Here is a 17,054-nt window from a genome sequence, read left to right as displayed (position 1 = left end):
TGCTGTTTTTATAGTTAAAACCTTCATTGAGGCATTGGTCTATCCCTAATATAATTAGAAGTGAAGAGAATCAAAACAATCCTGCAATCTTGTGTTGTCCAGTGAATATTTCTAATTAAATCTAATCATTGGCTTTCCCTTACCTTTCCATTCATTTAGTCTCCACCCATGTATCCTTCTATTCATTTACTGCCTGTCTCAAAATTTTGTGCAATCCAGATTATTCACTGTTCTACTTTGTTTTTCAATTCTTGGTGTTGAGTGTCATGCTCACCTTACATAATTCTGAAGAAATAGACATGTGTGGGATCTATACTTATGTGGTCTTATTCTTCTACCCTACAGTTTTTGAAGCAGATGTATGTCCTTGTGTTGGGTTTAGATGTGCTTGGAAACCCATTTGGATTAATTAGAGGTCTGTCTGAAGGTGTTGAAGCATTTTTCTACGAACCTTTTCAGGTACAATATCTATTAGTTTTGAGTTACAGGGGTCCTTTAATTTTGGTGGGGGTTTTTGGGGGAGGGAGTAGTGAAATTAAGTATTAAGTTTTTAAATGGCACTTGAAGTATAAAGAGATCTTCCAAATTAAAAAAAAAGTGACTTTTATACTTAAAAGTGAACCAGTGGCAGTGGTTTTCACAAGCACTGATTTGGGAGAGGCAATACATCACACAGTAATTGTGACATCGTTTTAATAACCAGGCAGTAGAAGCAACAAATTCTTTAAAAATACAATTTGTGGTGTTTTTCTTTCAGGGTGCCGTCCAAGGCCCTGAAGAATTTGCAGAGGGTTTAGTAATTGGAGTAAGGAGTCTTTTTGGCCACACAGTGGGTATGTATAAAGTTCATTAATTCATCGAAAAACATGATCAGTAATTTCTGCCCTTCAAAGATGCGGACTTCTATGAAGCTCTCTTCATTAATGGTTCAGAAGGTGACCTACAGTTGGAAATTACTTGGAAAACACTGAAATGATTTCCCTGAGTGACTTAGTAATGCTCAGTTGATCAGTTCTAAAGAGGTGTATTTACTCCTTTTCTTGATGGACTGTACATATATTAAATACATTTATATATTCTGGCTGCAGAAGAGACTTTTGTAAAACAGTTAGATCTTGGAAGTGACATTCTGAAAAAATAGTTTAACATTCTTCTCTGAACTCTCAAAAGGAGGAGCAGCTGGTGTGGTGTCTCGAATCACAGGTTCTGTTGGGAAAGGTTTGGCTGCAATTACTATGGACAAGGAATATCAGCAAAAAAGAAGAGAGGAGATGGGCCGTCAACCTAAGGATTTCGGCGACAGCTTGGCCAAAGGAGGAATGGGTTTCCTGCGGGTATGGCTTTTTTATGTCTAAGTAGTGTGCAAAGATATGCCTTGAGAAGTATTTTAATATTTGGTAATTGGGCATGATGACAAAAGTAAAATCTTTTCACTGGTGCATTCATCAGTGAATGGTTGTGGCTGACTTCAGTTCCGATCTTATTGTATCTTTTGCTGTATTGGTCCATAATTTCATTCTTGTGTCCAGAAAGATTCTTCCAGACTAGATTTTTCACTGTTTTACCGAATTCAAAATGAAATGTTTTTTACAAGAATACCTCATCGTATGAATATCTCAGAATCTGCTCGAACATTCATATAGCTTTTAGAGAAATTATCCTTTAGAACCGTATACTATTAAAATCTGTGTGGGGCTGGGAAATGAATAAAGTTTATGGTCACTGTCCCTCATTAGATTGTAACTTCCTGAAGGCAAGGATCATGTCTAATTCTATTGTATTCTCCCACGTGCTTAGTACAGTGCACGATTGAATGAATGAAATGGTGGTATTTATTTAGCACTTAGTATGTGCCAGGCACTGTACTAATCGCTAGGGTGGATACAAGCCAATTGGGTTGGTCCTAGTCCCTGTCCCATGTGAAGTTCACAGTCTCCTCATTTTACGGATGAGGTAACTGAGATTCAGAGAAATGAAGTTACGTGCCCAAGGCCACACAGCAAATGGCAGAGCCAGGATTAGAACTCATGACATTGTGATTCCGAGGCTTGTGCTCTGTCCACTATACCATGCTTGTGTTCATGCTATTGTTGCTTTGTGACCCAAGTTATTTTTAAAGGTTTCCTACTTTTTTTAAAAAAATTATGAAGTATATATTTCCTCTTAGTCAATATGATACCTAAACTCTGTATGTAACTCAGAATTATATGGTAATATGATAAAAGAGTTCAGAATCAGTGAATCAATCAGTAGTATTTGTTGAGCACTCATGTGCAGAGCATAGTATAAACGACTTGGGAGAGTGTAATACAACAGTTGGTAGAAGTTCTCAGAGACGCATAAATCTGAGGGATTAAGATAAAGGAGGGCTTTAGTCAGGGAAGGCCTCTTGAAGGTGGTGTTATTTTAATAAGGCTTTGAAGGTGGGGAGTGTAGTGGTCTGTTGTGGGAAAGGGAATTTCAGGTCAAGAATGGAGGACATGGGCAAGGGAAAAGTGGCAAGATAGGTTTTAGGTAAAGTGAGTAGGTTGGTGTCAGAGGATTAAAATGTATGGGCTGGGCTGAGTAGGAAATTATCAAGGTAAGGTAGGATGGGGTAAGCCGATTGAGTGCTTGTGGTAAGCTTGTGGTAAAATATTTGTGGTAAAGCCAGTGGTAAGGAGTTTCTGTTTTGTGCGGAAGTGGAGGGGCATCCCCTGGAGGTTCTTGAGGATTGAGGCGATTTAGACAAAACGTATTTTTAGAATAATAGTCCCGGCAGCAGAATGAAGTAAGGACTGGAATGGGGACAGACAGAAGGCAGGGAGGTCAGTGAGGACACTGATGCAGTAGTCTGTGCGGGATAGGGTAAGTGCTTGGATTAACATGGTAGCAGTTTGGATGGCAGGTTTTAGAGATGTGAATGGAGAATTGACAGGATTTGGTGACAGACTATGAGATAGGGACCATTTTTAATTCCCACCTGTGAACTTTCTCCCAGTACTTACTACATGCAATAAGCACTTAAAAGCTATTCCTACTTAAATATACATTCTACTCAAATGAGAGATATGAGCTGAAGATAATGCTGAGGTTATGGGCTTGTGAGCCAGGGAGATTATTGGTGTTGTCTAGAGTGATGAGAGACATGGAGAGTACAACATATGGGTGGAAAGATGAGGTGTTTTACTTTGGACATGTTAAGTTTGAGGTGTCAGCAGGACATCCAAGTAGAGATTGCCTGATTGGTGATGATGATAATAATAATAATAATAATAATAATAATTGTGGTATTTGTTAAGCCTTTATTTTATGTGCCAAGCACTGTAGAAAGTGCTGGAGTAGATACAAGATAGTCAAGTCCCATATGAGGCTCACAGTCAAAGTAGGAGCGAGAACAGATGATAAATCTCCATTTTATAGATAAGGGAACTGAGTCCCAGAGAAGTTAAGTAATTTACCCAAGGTCACACCGCAGGTAATGGGGTTAGAATCCAGGGCTTCTGACTCCCACGCTTGTATTTTTTCCACTAGCCAACATGCTTCTCTAAACGGGAGGCAGAAGGCCGGAGGAAAAGGTGTACTTTGTAAATTGCAGATCACTTGAACGTTTAATGAGATTGATTCACTCATAGGAGGTAAAAAAATGAATATATGGAAGAGTAAGTGTCTGCTTATTTTGTGTAACTATAATGAAGATTTGGTTTCATTCCTATAATTTAATTCTTCTGTTACAATGCCCTGCACACAGGAAGCATTCAGTAACAAGCAATGATTAATTGGTTTTGTATTATGCACTCAATCTGTAATCTTAATTGGAATTCAGAGAGGATTATAAATGTGGTGTGAGGTTTTCATTGCTCTGATTAAGATGAATATGTAATTTTCTGCATTTGGTATTACAATAGGAGATCTTGCTGTATAGTTTACTCTGGATTAGACACTCCCTCCCCCTTTCTGAAGTATTTTGATTGAATGGAGTGATTAAAGCCAATTTTAATTTACCTTTAGCTAATATATATTTAACATGTATAAATGCCTGTTAGCATAAAGTGCTTTTTGCTAAATAAAATGAATAGGGGGAATAAAGGGTGCAAATCCAAGTGCAAATGTGAAGTAGAAAGGAGAGTGAGAAGGGGAAGTGAGGGCTTAGTCTGGGAAGGCCTCTTGGAGGAGATATGCTTGTAAATGCTTTGGAGGTGGGGATAATGATCATTTGCTGGATATAAGGTGGGGAAAGTTTGTACTGTCTTACATGTATGTTACATGCTTTTTGAGAGCTCTTCAGTGGTTTAATAAACCTAAAATATAACTAAAAGTCATAGTGTTAGTGAAATAACAGTGATAAGGAAAGGAATTTTAGCTTAGTCACTGAGAGTTCAGTTGAGTGTGCATTTGTTAGTGTTAAAGGCACTTTTGGAGTTAGAATGCAAAGCCAAGAGAGTAGCTGTAGTAACTTTTAAAAATATGTATCAATTTAAAGTCTTTGACGAAGGAAAGTGAGGGAATGGGATTATGAGGAAAAGAAGAATTGATTACCGTGTGCAAAATTTTGTTCATTTAAAGTTTTTGTTTTGTCACAACGTGAAACTGAAAGTTAATGTAATATGATTTGAAGTTTTTGCATTTTAACCAATGTCTCTATGGTAAACATACCGCCTTCTCTCATTAATAACCCTGTTTGGTATTAGTGCTATAGTGTTGTTCTCTAGCAGTGCTTTTACACGCAGAAAGGAAAAAGCCTCTTTTTTTGCTAGCTCATATTTGGGGAGCATAATAATAATAATGATGACATTTATTAAGCATTTACTATGTGCAAAGCACTGTTCTAAGTGCTGGGGAAGTTACAGGGTGATTAGGTTGTCCCACGGGGGGCTCACAGTCTTAATCTACATTTTACAGGTGAGGGAACTGAGGCATAGAGAAGTTTAGTGACTTGCCCAAAGTCACACAGCTGACAATTGGTGGAGCCGGGATTTGAACCCATGACCTCTGACTTCAAAGCCTGGGCTCTTTCCACTGAGCCATGCTGCTTCTCATTTAGTACAGTGCTCTGCACACAGGCAGTGCTCAATAAATACGATTGAATGAATTTTAAGTGTTTTAGAAGTGCCTGTTGTATCCACGGTACTGTATTAGACTTTTGAGATTAAACAGAAGTGAAAGAAAGCTCTTGACTTGGAGGATTTTACAATCTGTTAGCTGTAGCTGCTATTAATCAGCGAGTGGTCCAGCTAATATAAAGTGGTGAGTTTACTCTATGATCTTTTTATGTAAAGTGAGGAGACTCTGAGACATGGTCCTAACACCACTGATTTTTAGATGAATCTTAAAGCGGTTTTAATCAAATCTTCCTTAGCATTTATTTTTCAATTAGAGAAATAGTACGAGAAAATTATAAAATTGAAGCAACGCGAAGTGTCTTTAATTGGCCATGTTGTAATGATAATAATAATAATGATAGCATTTATTAAGCGCTTACTATGTGCAAAGCACTGTTCTAAGCGCTGGGGAGGTTACAGGGTGATCAGGTTGTCCCACGGGGGGCTCACAGTCTTGATCCCCATTTTACAGATGAGGTAACTGAGGCCCAGAGAAGTTAAGTGACTTGCCCAAAGTCACACAGCTGGCTATTGGCAGAGCCGGGATTTGAACCCACGACCTCTGACTCCAAAGCGTGGGCTCTGTCCACTGAGCCATGCTGCTTCTCTGTAATCTCCCAGTGCTTAGAACAGTGTTACATAGTAAGCGCTTAACAAATGCCATCATTATTATTATTGCTCATTAAGCACTTACTATGTGCAAAGCACTGTTCTAAGCACTGGCGTGGTTACAAGGAGATCAAGTTGTCCCACGGGGGGCTCACAGTCTTAATCCCCATTTTACAGATGGGTAACTGAGGCACAGAGAAGTTAAGTGACTTGCCCAAAGTCACACAGCTGACAAGTGGCGGGGTCAGGATTTGAACCCATGTCCTCTGACACCAAAGCCTGGGCTCTTTCCACTGAGCCACGCTGATGCTCTTATTAACTAATAATTTGATTATAACCGATTCAAACATTCTGTTATTCATCATCTTCCAGTGCTCTTTAAAGACTAACTCAATTTGCTACTTTTTCCAAAATCACAGGAGTCACACTTTTAGAGTTTCCTTTGAAGAATTTTCAAAAATCGAGTTACTATAGCCTCAGAGACCTCTAGTGGCTGATGTAAATTTAAACATTGCCAATTGAGAAGCGAGGGACCCTTTTTAATGATGAATTTCTCTTTCAGGGTGTTGTCGGGGGAGTGACTGGAATAATTACAAAACCTGTAGAAGGTAGGCAGAAAACAGTCGTTTCACCTTAGTTCATTTCAATAGGAATAGCCCATAAAAGTGATAAATGTTACTCCAGCTTTGGTCTGTTTAGGAAACCACGGATGGAATTTTATAATTTGTAGGCAACAATGGAAATGCTAAACAATTAGACAGGGGCTCTTCAGTGGTTTTAATCAATCAATCAATCAATCGTATTTATTGAGCGCTTACTATGTGCAGAGCACTGTACTAAGCGCTTGGGAAGTACAAATTGGCAACACATAGAGACAGTCCCTACCCAACAGGGGCTCACAGTCTAAAAGGGGGAGACAGAGAACAGAACCAAACATACCAACAAAATAAAATAAATAGGATAGAAATGTACAAGTAAGATAAATAAATAAATAAATAGAGTAATAAATATGTACAACCATATATACATATATACAGGTGCTGTGGGGAAGGGAAGGAGGTAAGATGGGGGGATGGAGAGGGGGACGAGGGGGAGAGGAAGGAAGGGGCTCAGTCTGGGAAGGCCTCCTGGAGGAGGTGAGCTCTCAGCAGGGCCTTGAAGGGAGGAAGAGAGCTAGCTTGGCGGAGGGGCAGAGGGAGGGCATTCCAGGCCCGGGGGATGACGTGGGCCGGGGGTCGACGGCGGGAGAGGCGAGAACGAGGTACAGTGAGGAGATTAGCGGTGGAGGAGTGGAGGTTGCGGGCTGGGCAGTAGAAGGAGAGAAGGGAGGTGAGGTAGGAGGGGGCGAGGAGGGGGGGAAAATGAAATTTTCCTCCTGTATATCAGCGAGCATTCATTTCAGACTTGCCCCATAAAAAGTATTACCCCTGAGGTGAAATGGTAGATTACCAAACCAAACAAAATTTTGGAATGCTTCACACCTCTTTATTCTAAAATGATGGTGATGGTATTGCCAGCTGGGGATGGAGGGGAGAGACCTCTGTAGAGAAGCCTCCCATTCCTGCTGGAAAGGAGAACCCCTTAGAGGGGCAATCCGGTCCTTCCACCCCACTCAGCTGTGTGAGCCTGTTGTTGAGTAGGGACCGTCTCTATATGTTGCCGATTTGTTCTTCCCAAGCGCTTAGTACAGTGCTCTGCACACAGTAAGCGCTCAATAAATATGATTGAATGAATGAATGATCAAGTGCTTATTATGCATCAAGCACCAGGCTCAGCTCTGGGTTTGATGGATGGTCATGAGATTGGGCAAAGTAGCCCCTGCCTCAGAGGGGGTTCAGGACTCTTTGTGAGGTATTTCACTCTTTTGTCACTTCTGTGGCTAATACGTTCTTGGCGTCGGTAACTTCGTAAACACCATGTGCCTTCTTGTTTTATTTAAGGAGCCAAAACAGGAGGAGCTGCTGGATTCTTCAAAGGAATTGGAAAAGGCCTTGTAGGTGCTGTGGCCCGGCCAACTGGTGGCATTGTAGACATGGCCAGCAGCACCTTCCAAGGAATTCAGAGGTAAGAGAGGTTTGGAGTGAATTTGCAATAAAAAATGAGGAAATAGAGCAGAATCAAAGAATCAGTGCTTTAGACCAATTGTACTGTTTTTGACAAAAAATGTCAATGTCAAAAAAGAGTAGCTTAAACTTTTATGAAATGTCAGTATTAGACAAATGATGCCTATTTAAGTTAGCTAGGTCATTTTTTAATTTGTTAAGCTCTACTCTGTGTCATGCACTGTACTAAGCGCTGGGGTTGATACAAGCTAATCAGTTTGGACACAGTCCATGCCCCACATGGATTCACAGACTTAATCCCCATTGTACAAATGAGGTAACTGAGGCACAGAGAAGTGAAGTGACTTGCCTGAGATCAATCAGTCAATCAATCAATCAATCGTATTTATTGAGCGCTTACTGTGTGCAGAGCAGATAAGTGGCGGAGTTGGAATTACAATCCACATCCTGACTTCTAGGGTTGTGCTCTTTCCACCAGGGCATGCTTTTTCCCAGTGTTTTGTTATAAATGATTCGTTTTAACCACTTGCATGAAAATTTTAATATAGTAACAGATAACTAGAAACTATTATACAATGAATTTATTTCTCATAAAAATATAAAACAATCCTTTACTGGGTCAAATCAGTGACACCCAGCCCAGTAGCCTGTTTCCAGTAATGATAATAATTGTGGTATCATTATGGGTTTACTGTGTATCAAGCCCTGTACTAAGTGCTGGATTAGACATAATACAACAGATTGGACATGGTTTCCGTCCCACATGGGGCTTACAGCCCAAGGTAGGGAGGGAGAACTTAAATCCCCATTGTACATATGAGGAACATGAGGTAAAGAGACGTTAAGTGGTTTGCCCAAGGTCATTCAGAAAGTAGGCAACAGAGCTGGGATTAGTCTCCCAAGCCCGTGCCCTTTCCAGCAAGCCACAATAGTGGCAATACATTTTTCTGGAGGAAAGGAATGATAGTTGACTTCCTTTAAGGCTGTCCTAATACCAAAGGATGTGCCAAATTCATTCCTAACCTTTCCTTCTGAATTCCGTGGACCATGCTTCCATTAACATATGCAAACCCACTCTTGGAATTGCCCATACTTTTGGCTTGCAAAATTTCCTGTGAAACCTACTCTTGGTGAATACAGTTTTCTTGTTTCTCTTGCCCAAGGTAGTATCACGTAATGGTATTTATTTAGCACTTGATATGTAGGAAAGTAGACACTGGTTGAAATTAGTTCAATTTTGGACAAGGTCCTCAAGGGGTTGTTAATCAAAGCGCAGGAGCAGGGAGAAAGGCCTGGCAGCTGACATTTATGGAGAAAGGAAACAATAAAAATATAAAACAACATGAAAGGCAAGGTTAAATGTACAAAGTAAAAACAAAAAAAAAGCTGTAGGGTATTGTGGCCAAAAGAGAAGAGGGTATTGGGTGAACTGGTTTATGGAGCAAAGTTTTGGCTCATATAGACCTATACTGCTATAGCCCACATGGAATTGTGGAATTAGGCATAAAATATACAAGATGGAACTTCCAAATGATTCTTTTTGAATTCAGTTAAAAGGCCCCTGTGTAATAGAGGAAGGAAAAAGACTTTTGAAGTGTGAAACTTGCTACTGATTTTCCTGACTTTCAGGATATGCCTTTAAAATGAATTCATGTATTGTGTTGATTACTAATCCATGTACTTTCCGGACTTGGCCCCATTCATTTCCTTAGAGAATTACTTATTATCTCCCTCTCTTTCTAAGCAATGTGCTGGAGTCTAGCATAAGAGATATGAATGCTTGAATTGGTACGTTGTTTGCTCAAATATTCTGATCTCTTGCAGGGCAGCAGAATCAACGGAAGATGTATGTAGTCTCCGCCCTCCTCGCTTAATTCGTGAAGATGGCATCATACGACCATATAATAGAAGTGAATCTGAAGGTTCTGATTTATTTGAGGTAAGAGTTACTTACACTGGTCCGTGAACTCAAGTGAAAAAAAAGAAAACTGTTATATTTAGCTTTGTAATATTGCTTGGACAGATGAGATTTAGCTATAATGAGCTGCTTTCTGTCTTCTTCAGGACATTTTGAAAGGTTGGGTCTATCCCGATCAATAGTCTGAAGTTGGATAGTTAAGTCTTATCAAATTTGTGAAGTTTAATTCTTAATGTTGAACTAAATCGGGGGAAGTACCCGCAATACCTGTGAATTACTCCATCTACCCTCAGTGCTTCACTGGTTGAGATAGGATTTTGCCTTTCATTATGTGTAAATATAAGACAAGCAAAATACACTCTACGTGTTCCAGGTATTGACTGTTCTAAAAAAATCACCAGATTCATTCATTGTTCTCTTGATTCTATACAGGATCTTCAGTAACAAAACTAACTCAAAGAATGCAACTTCTTTCCTTTCCTTGTAGGATAAATCGTTCCTGAAAATTTTAGCTTTTCAGTCAGTCTTTAAGGGTTTTCTACATCATTAGACATCTGCAGAGCAGAGTTCCTTCCTGTCTTTGCCATACTGGTCTCTTGATTTTTTTTTTTTCTTTTGTAATTCTTACAACATTTTCTCTCCAACAAATTGCATTACTAGAACTATTATGTCTTTGCAGAACTATCTGCAAGTTCTCCATACTATAGTACTCTTTATTATTAATTCTCAAGTCACTCTCTTGCCTTATGTCTCTTACTATGTTTTATGTTACTAGCTTCATGCTCCTGTAAGCTTCTAGTAGGATAACCTTTAAAGAACAGTTGTTAAGGATGCTTCTTTGCTTACCACTGTAAATGAGGACAGTAGTCAATGGGTGATATAAAAAGGGCACTTTTTCAGTGCATGCTTCTAGAGGCTCAAGTAAGTCGTGGCGTTTAGTATTTGCAGCGTAGTAGACAACCCTGTATTTCAAAATGAACAAAGCATTCAGTTGAATATATTGCAGCCCACTTGCCTATCTAGAGTTTCATTATTTTTTTCTTTCCTTTCCCCAGTTCCTGTTCCTTTGTACCACACCTGAAAAATAAATCTGTGCATATAGGGCAACAAGAATGTTTGTAACAAAACATCAGGTGTCTTTTTAAGATTTTCAGTGGTTTGGCGACTCTCATTTGAATTTTAACTATATTTTAAATATAAAATATGAAAAAATAGACCAACACCCCATTTCAAAGAAATTTGCTCTGCTGTTGTCTTTTATTATAGTTGACTGGCTTTATCTATTTGCATGCTTCTAACTTTATTTTCTGTCTCTTTTTTTCTGACTGCACAGCAAGAACTGGAAATAGAGGAGTAAATTTTTTCCATACTACTTCTTGATTTCATCTTTTTAAAAAAATGGTATTAATTGACTGCTTTTGAAGTGCTTAGGTTAAGGTTCAACTTCAATGAAACACTCTTAGATGCTCACTTCCACCTGAACTTTATCTAGCAGTTGAATGGCATTTATTGCACCAAACGAAATGTTAACATTCCTGAAGTTCCTGATAAGTCTAATGTCATGTTTGTATAAGAGTAAGAGCTGAATGTTCAAGACAAATGGGTCAGGAATTCAATTTTTTGTCATTTAAAGAAAGCCTTATTTAAGTACAAGAAGTTGCTGCCTTGCTGATGTTCATTTGGAAATTTGAAGTCCTTGTGCTGTTCTTAAGTGTGCTGTAGAAATTTTTGAATATAAAGGAATTATTACAAAAACGATGTATTTATAATCCTTTTCTGAAATATGCAAGTACCCAATGACTCCATTGCATCGCTTTGTAATTCACAAAATGCAAAAGGCTTTGTAAAGTCCAGGATTATCAAACCAGAACTTGTATTATTAATTGCAGACTCCATTCTTGAGTAGCCACTTGGAACCAGACAGTTCTGTAGGAGGAAATTAGGAGGGAATCTTTACTTAATCTTTCTTCCCACTTTCACATCCAGTGAGTTTGAGTCTCCCACCTGTTGAAGGATGTGCTAATTCAGCTCTACAGGATTGTTTGGAACATAAGTATTAGGAAACCCACGAATCACCATTACGCCATTGAGACAACTTTGTTCCACCTCCGGCTCGATTTCTGGGAATTAGATTCATTTCAAAATATGCTAGAATCAAGCCAGCCCGCTGACCTACTCTGAGTTTATTCTACTCTTAACTTTTTTACTTTGAGATCAGGCCATTTTATTCATTCTTTAGTTTTGTACACAGGTGTTTTAATGTGGCAACCAAGTTGAATGAAGGCATAACCTTCAGACCTGTTATTTTACTAACATAAATGGAAACTGAACAGATAGGTGGGAAAGTCTTTTATGTCGTACGTTTATATATATATATTATATACATGTACGTTATATCTATATGTACAGATGTATGCATCCATATATATGTATGTGCATATATACAGATACATGTATGTGTATATTGACACCTGTCTAATTGTTTTGTTTTGTTGTCTGTCTCCCCCTTCTAGACTGTGAGCCCATTGTTGGGTAGGGACCGTCTCAATATGTTGCTGATTTGTACTTCCCAAGCGCTTAGTACAGTGCTCTGCACACAGTAAGCGTTCAGTAAATACGATTGAATGAGTGAATGTCCCAGGCACTGTTCTAAGAGCTGGGGTGGGTACAAGCAAATCAGATTGGACACAGTCTCTATCCCAAGTGGGGCTCACAGTCTCAATCCCCATTGAGTTAATTGAGGCACAGAGAAGTGAAGTGACTTGCCTAAGGTCACACAGCAGACAAGTGCCGGAGACGGAATTAGAACCCATAACCTTCTGAATCCCAGGCCAATGCGCTATCCACTATACTATGCTGCTTCTCCAAGAATTATTTCGTTAATGATAGCTGTAGATATCACTAACGCTATCTCTGACGAGCATCATTGCATCATTCTCTTCTATTTAGAAGTTTTTCGCATCATTTTTAGTTTCATTCTATTCCCCCATGGTGCCATTTTGTTTTATTCTTTAAAAGTAGGAAGAGAGACTAGTGAAAAACTAATCTCCATGCTGTATTTCCATATACAGTATATTAGCAAGCAGTATCCCTGTTGCATAATTAGAAATTATTGAGCGATTTCCAATCAATCCATATCTGGCCAGGGAGGCAGACTAGGAAGCCCCTGGAGGAGAAGGGGTTGCTTGATGTTTTACCATTCTACCATGTTTCCCTTTTCTTCCCCACCTTCTCTTCTTCAGTCGTATTTATTGAGCACTGACTATGTGAAAAGAAGTGTTCTAAGCACTTGGGAGAGTACAATATAACAACAAACATAGCAGCAAATATAACATATAGATATGAATATAAAATAGAAGAAATACCTGCATGCTCCCCATTTTCCCTTATCATTTGACGGGGCCATTGGACATAACCCAATTTGAATTTCCATTTTACCAGTCCCTCTCCTTGGACTACTAGATGGAAAACTCCTTCCATCACAGCATGGATTAATTGGGAAGAGAGGAAGTAACTGGATTAGTTACTTGAGCAGCAGACAAGGCTGAAGTTATCACTAGTGCTGTCTCCTTTTCTGCTGCTGAGTATGGACAGTTGGGCTAAAGAGCTTGATTTGAAGTGCTATAGAACTGAGTGGCACAGAAAAATCAGAGGGTGAATTACACTTTTATTTCAGCCCTTTTTTTATAAATTAATTTGAAGAGCTTCTGTGTTAAAGCCAATGGAAGTAGAAGTTGAATGAATTAGCTTTTTGCTAACTCTTGCCTAAGGAAATGGAAAAGTGGTAACATTTAACATGAATTTAGGCTCACGATTTCCAGCATATTTAAAAGTTACATTTTAGAGCTGAAGAGCAACTGACAAAGTAATGAGGGTTCAGTAAATCAATTCCCTAGTAAAGATAACAAATAAAGGGGAGCTTTTACAAATGTGAAGTGTTATTTATAGATGATAATTATCCCAATTTGCATTCTTGGAGAAAATGTTGGGGCTGAGAACTATAGAGGTTCCAGTGTTCTTCATAGTTTAGAACATACCTGACAGTAGGTTACTCAGTTTTGATTATATGATGCATACTTTTATGATGTCTGGCATAAATGGAAATCTGCTATCCTATTAACTTATAGTATTAAAAGCAGTGGGATTTATTAAGTCATTCTAATTCAAATCATTGACCTTTTTGAGTTTTCATGGCCTTTAATCCAATAAGTGCAAGCTTTTTATTGCATTTTGGAAAACACTGCTGCTTTATTTTAGAGGCAGGAGCAAGAATTTCTAAGTGATTAAACATTGGCTTTCACAGGGGTAGTGTAGGAAGTAGTAGCAGTATTTTTTGAACACCCACTTTGTGCATTGCCTTGTACTAAATGCTTGGGAAATAATAATAATAATAATGTTCCTTGCTCACAAGGAGTTTACACGTTAACAGGGGAGAGAAATATAAGGTCTGACCTAGTTATGAAAGATTTCATGTGCCTGATACAAATAGTGGCATTCCACCTGTGTTGGAGAAAAGGGCTTTAGCTATAGAAAATGTCTGTTGAGCAATGAAAAAGAAAAAAGGCCAAATGTAATTTTTGTTTTGATATATTGCCACTGGCTGATACATTCAGGACTTCAAATTTGGTAGCTAATGTCCTTAGATTAGGAAGTAAGTTTTAAAGTTTTTATGAAAATGACATAAATGTTTAAGGATATTTTTGTTGTAGTGACTTTGGTGGTAGGATTTTGAGCAAAGCATTTAACTCAACCCAAGCGTTGGATAATGAACCAAGTGAAAGGGTTTCATTTGACACTTTTTGTTCTCATTTTTCATGTTCCATTTTCTGTATGATAATGACCTTTCAGTAGATGGTTGAAAGGTGTTTCACCGCTCCATTTAGCCCTACTTGAGAGGAGAATATCAATACACATTTTGTTGCTGAAGAAAGTGAGACTCAGGTGATAAGTGGCTTACCCCAGGCCTCAAGCAGTTGGGAATAGAATTAAGTTTCTAATGTTGATTTTTGCTCTGAGAACTAGACCTCACTTGCTCTGCACACAGTAAGCGCGCAGTAAATACGATTGCATGAAACCCATTGTGAAAACTGGACCATGAGCTCCATCTGGGACAGGGAAGGTGTCAGACCTGAATCCCTTGTATCTACCCCAGTGCTTGGAATAGTGTTTCACACATAGTAAGAATTTAACAAATACCAAAAAAGATTTAAAAAAAAACCCAAACAGTCCCCAGTTGATCCCTGAGGTTGTGTAGTACAATTCCTTCATTCCTGGCAGCTCAAGGTTTGGGTTCTCACCGAACAGGGGACAGAGCACCGGAGAGTTGTAAAGAAATGGAAGTTGAAATGCAACAGGACCAAGCATGATTTTTCTGTTTACATTTAAATTGCTGCGTGCTTGCTAAAATTTTAAGATTTACTTAAGTTGTCTGTGATGGTTTATTTTATTGTAGATGTATGTACTAATGTAGCTATAAAGTCTCAACGGTTGAATGCCTACATGGTTTTTGGATTGTATTTTTCTCAACTTTTGATGGACATGTGTTGAATAGTTCAAGTCATTTTTGGTAGTTTTGAGGTGGACCTAATAGAGAATTAAAAAGTATTTTATTGCACCGATGTTTATACTCCTTATTATCTATGCTTCTTTGTGTTTAGCAATAAATTAACTATTTTAAATTTCTCAAACCTTGCTCCTTAATTAATTGCAAATATCACTTCAGCTATATTTTCTGCTTGACATATACTACACATAAATGGTATTACAAACACATTAAGGTTGTATTTAAATATCTGACATCCTGGCTTTATATTATTTATTGTAAATGTAGTGTTCTTTTCTTACTAGAGAAAAACATGTCTTGTAAGTATAGAAAAAATTCAGTGACTCAAAATTTCATCACAGCACATGCTTTTAAAATATATTTATCTCTCTGTTTTCACATTATATGGGTTTTTATTTAGGATTGCATGACTTCTGTTTCCTGGCAAAGTGTCAAATACATTGTTCATTTATAGCATGGCATTAACTTCCATAAAGACATTGGTTTAGAAACATAGGGTGTTATCCCAATGTGATATTTACAAAAATGGAAGAAATATTTCTGAAATGTTTGTCCCCAAGTAATACACAGGTAGTCAAGCAATTAGAGAATGAAATTTAAGACTGATGTGTTCAAAGCATCATGCCTTATCGACCATACACAAAATTTGAGATATTCTGCTAATTAAACCCACAAAGATAGCATGAAATAGTTATCCTTTTTATGTTCTGTTTCCCAGAGTAATAGTATGAAACAGTTTGGAGAAAATATCTTAATTGGTATTATTTAGTATTTATCTTCGTGGGTACAAGGGACAATTGGGAGGAAGGACGCATTCTTATTTTCTGTGCCTCTGGTGGAAATAATTTCTTGTGGAGTGAATATTTTTCACTTTAGCAGTTTAGTTAGAGTGTGTATGTGTGAGTGTTAAAACATTCAAAACAGTAATCTGATTTAGGCACTTGCAGTGTCTTGGTTCTAAGCCTTTTGGTTTTCCTTTTCAGAATCACGTCAAAAAGCTGGAAGGTGAGATCTACCGTTACCACTGTGCTGTTCCTGGGAGCCGAAACGCAAACCTTATGGTCACAAATAGGTATAAGCACAAATATAATATCTTAAGCCTTCCTTGAGTAGCCAGGGTGGTTTTTGAAGGAGAAACATTGAAAACACAGTAAACTATTGGCAATTTCTATTGTAATCACATAGTATTATTATTTTTTTTAGTATTGGTTATATGCTTATTGCACGCCAGGCACTGTACTAAGCGCTGGGGTAGATAAAAGGTAATCAGGTTGGACACAGTCCAAGTCCCACATGGAGCTTACAGTCTTCATCCCCATTTTACAGATGAGGCATCTGAGGCATTGCTCTTTTCAGGAACTGGCTCATTGTGATGATTTCTCACTTTTTTGGTGGTATTTGTTAAGTCCTTACTGTTTGCCGGGTACTGTTCTAAGCACTGGGGTAGATACAAGGTAATCTGGTAGATTAAAGTCCATGGCCCACATGGGGCTCATAGTCTTAATTCCCATTTTACAGATGAGAGAACCGAGGCACAGAGAAGTGAAGTGACTTGACCAAAATCACACAGCAAACAAGTGGCAGAGCTGGGACTAGAACCCAGGTGCTTCTGACTCCCTAGGCCAGTGCTCTGTCCAGTAAGCCATGCTGATTTGTACCTTTGGTGAATCCACCCTGTAGATTAGGGACACCAAGCATCGTATTTTGATTCTATCATGTTTCATCTGATTTCCTGAGAAATTCTCTTTGGGCACCACCATGCTTTCTCACCATCCATCCATTTTGTAGATGGGGTTACATTCATTAAGGAAACGTTTGGT

The 17,054-nt window shown here is 38.5% G+C and overlaps 1 protein-coding gene across 5 annotated transcripts in view; it reads left to right on the top strand.

The window, feature by feature from the left end:
* The window catches only part of VPS13C (vacuolar protein sorting 13 homolog C), a 192,363-nt gene that overhangs the window by 155,610 nt on the left and 19,699 nt on the right, over nt 1-17,054 (top strand). For 3 of the 5 annotated variants that reach the window (XM_038746191.1, XM_038746188.1, XM_038746189.1), the window contains 7 exons: nt 346-459; nt 758-833; nt 1,171-1,334; nt 6,253-6,298; nt 7,631-7,754; nt 9,578-9,692; nt 16,218-16,306. In XM_038746191.1, the coding sequence (XP_038602119.1) occupies nt 346-459; nt 758-833; nt 1,171-1,334; nt 6,253-6,298; nt 7,631-7,754; nt 9,578-9,692; nt 16,218-16,306 (728 nt within the window). Of the gene's footprint in view, nt 1-345; nt 460-757; nt 834-1,170; nt 1,335-6,252; nt 6,299-7,630; nt 7,755-9,577; nt 9,693-11,004; nt 12,027-16,217; nt 16,307-17,054 lie in introns of those variants that run through there. The other 2 variants (XM_038746193.1, XM_038746192.1) reach the window with 1 other exon arrangement.

This window comes from Tachyglossus aculeatus, chromosome 5 (assembly GCF_015852505.1).
Source record: "Tachyglossus aculeatus isolate mTacAcu1 chromosome 5, mTacAcu1.pri, whole genome shotgun sequence".
NCBI lineage: Eukaryota > Metazoa > Chordata > Mammalia > Monotremata > Tachyglossidae > Tachyglossus > Tachyglossus aculeatus.
This window is presented reverse-complemented; position numbering and strand designations above follow the sequence as displayed.